Source organism: Sphaeroforma arctica (genome assembly GCF_001186125.1).
Source record: "Sphaeroforma arctica JP610 unplaced genomic scaffold supercont1.10583, whole genome shotgun sequence".
NCBI lineage: Eukaryota > Ichthyosporea > Ichthyophonida > Sphaeroforma > Sphaeroforma arctica.
In genome coordinates, this window is record NW_014029975.1 from 1 (window position 1) to 923 (window position 923).

At 39.3% G+C, this 923-nt stretch overlaps 1 protein-coding gene across 1 annotated transcript; it reads right to left on the reverse strand.

Annotated features, from left to right (window-relative positions):
• Window positions 1-153: 153 nt before the first annotated feature.
• SARC_17389 (hypothetical protein) lies at window positions 154-570 on the reverse strand (the record flags this gene model as incomplete). Its single annotated transcript, XM_014288516.1, has 2 exons — window positions 154-236; window positions 412-570. Coding segments are annotated over 2 exons (242 nt in total), but the record flags the coding sequence as incomplete, so codon positions are not given.
• Window positions 571-923: the final 353 nt, after the last annotated feature.

Here is a 923-nt window from a genome sequence, read left to right on the forward strand (position 1 = left end):
GACACAACAAGCGTGAAGAAAGGAATACTGAGACAAAATAAACAAGGACACGAAGTATATATATATATACATCCAAATATATATATATATATATATATATATAATTAAATAAAATTAAATAAAATTATACGGTACATGCATGTTGGTACATACCCCATTTCAAGATCACTCGACCCATTGTGTGCGTCGGCCACCTTCATGCCGAACACATTCCGCATCACAGTATCAGCCACAGCCTACAACGGAGTAAGTGACAAAGGCAATAGCGAGAAGAAGAATTTGATTGTGTGCTATATACCAACGTATATATATACTTCACCCCCCCCCCCCACCCGCACACACATACAAACACACACACACACACACACATTCAACCCATGCGAAAAAACCGCGGTTTATCTGGTCACCCACCTGTTCGTCTGTGATGAGGACGATTTGACAGGCTGCGTCTGGGATCAGCATCGCATGCACTGAGCCTCCATTCGGCAGAGGTAGTGCCTGGTAGTACTGTCCGTCCATGGCCACTTGCTGGGTGGTTCCGCATACCGGGAAGTAGGAGAAAATAAGCATGTGAGAAAATAAGCATGAAAAATAAGCATGTGAGAAAATAGGCATAAGAAAATATGCGCGTGAGAAAATAGGCATGAGACAATATGCGCGTGAGAAAATAGGCATGAGACAATATGCGCGTGAGAAAATAGGCATGAGAAATACTGGAATGAGAAAATAAGCATATGAGAAAACAAGCCTACTAGAAAACATTGAGCGTAACTAGATTGGTATGAGATACTACGGTCGGAACAGTATAGAAGTATAGGGTGCCTCTTGGTTAAAGTCAAGGGCTTAAATTATCTAGTATATGATATATGAATTGAGTAATATATATATAGAAATATAGAAATATAAAAACAAATAAATAAATA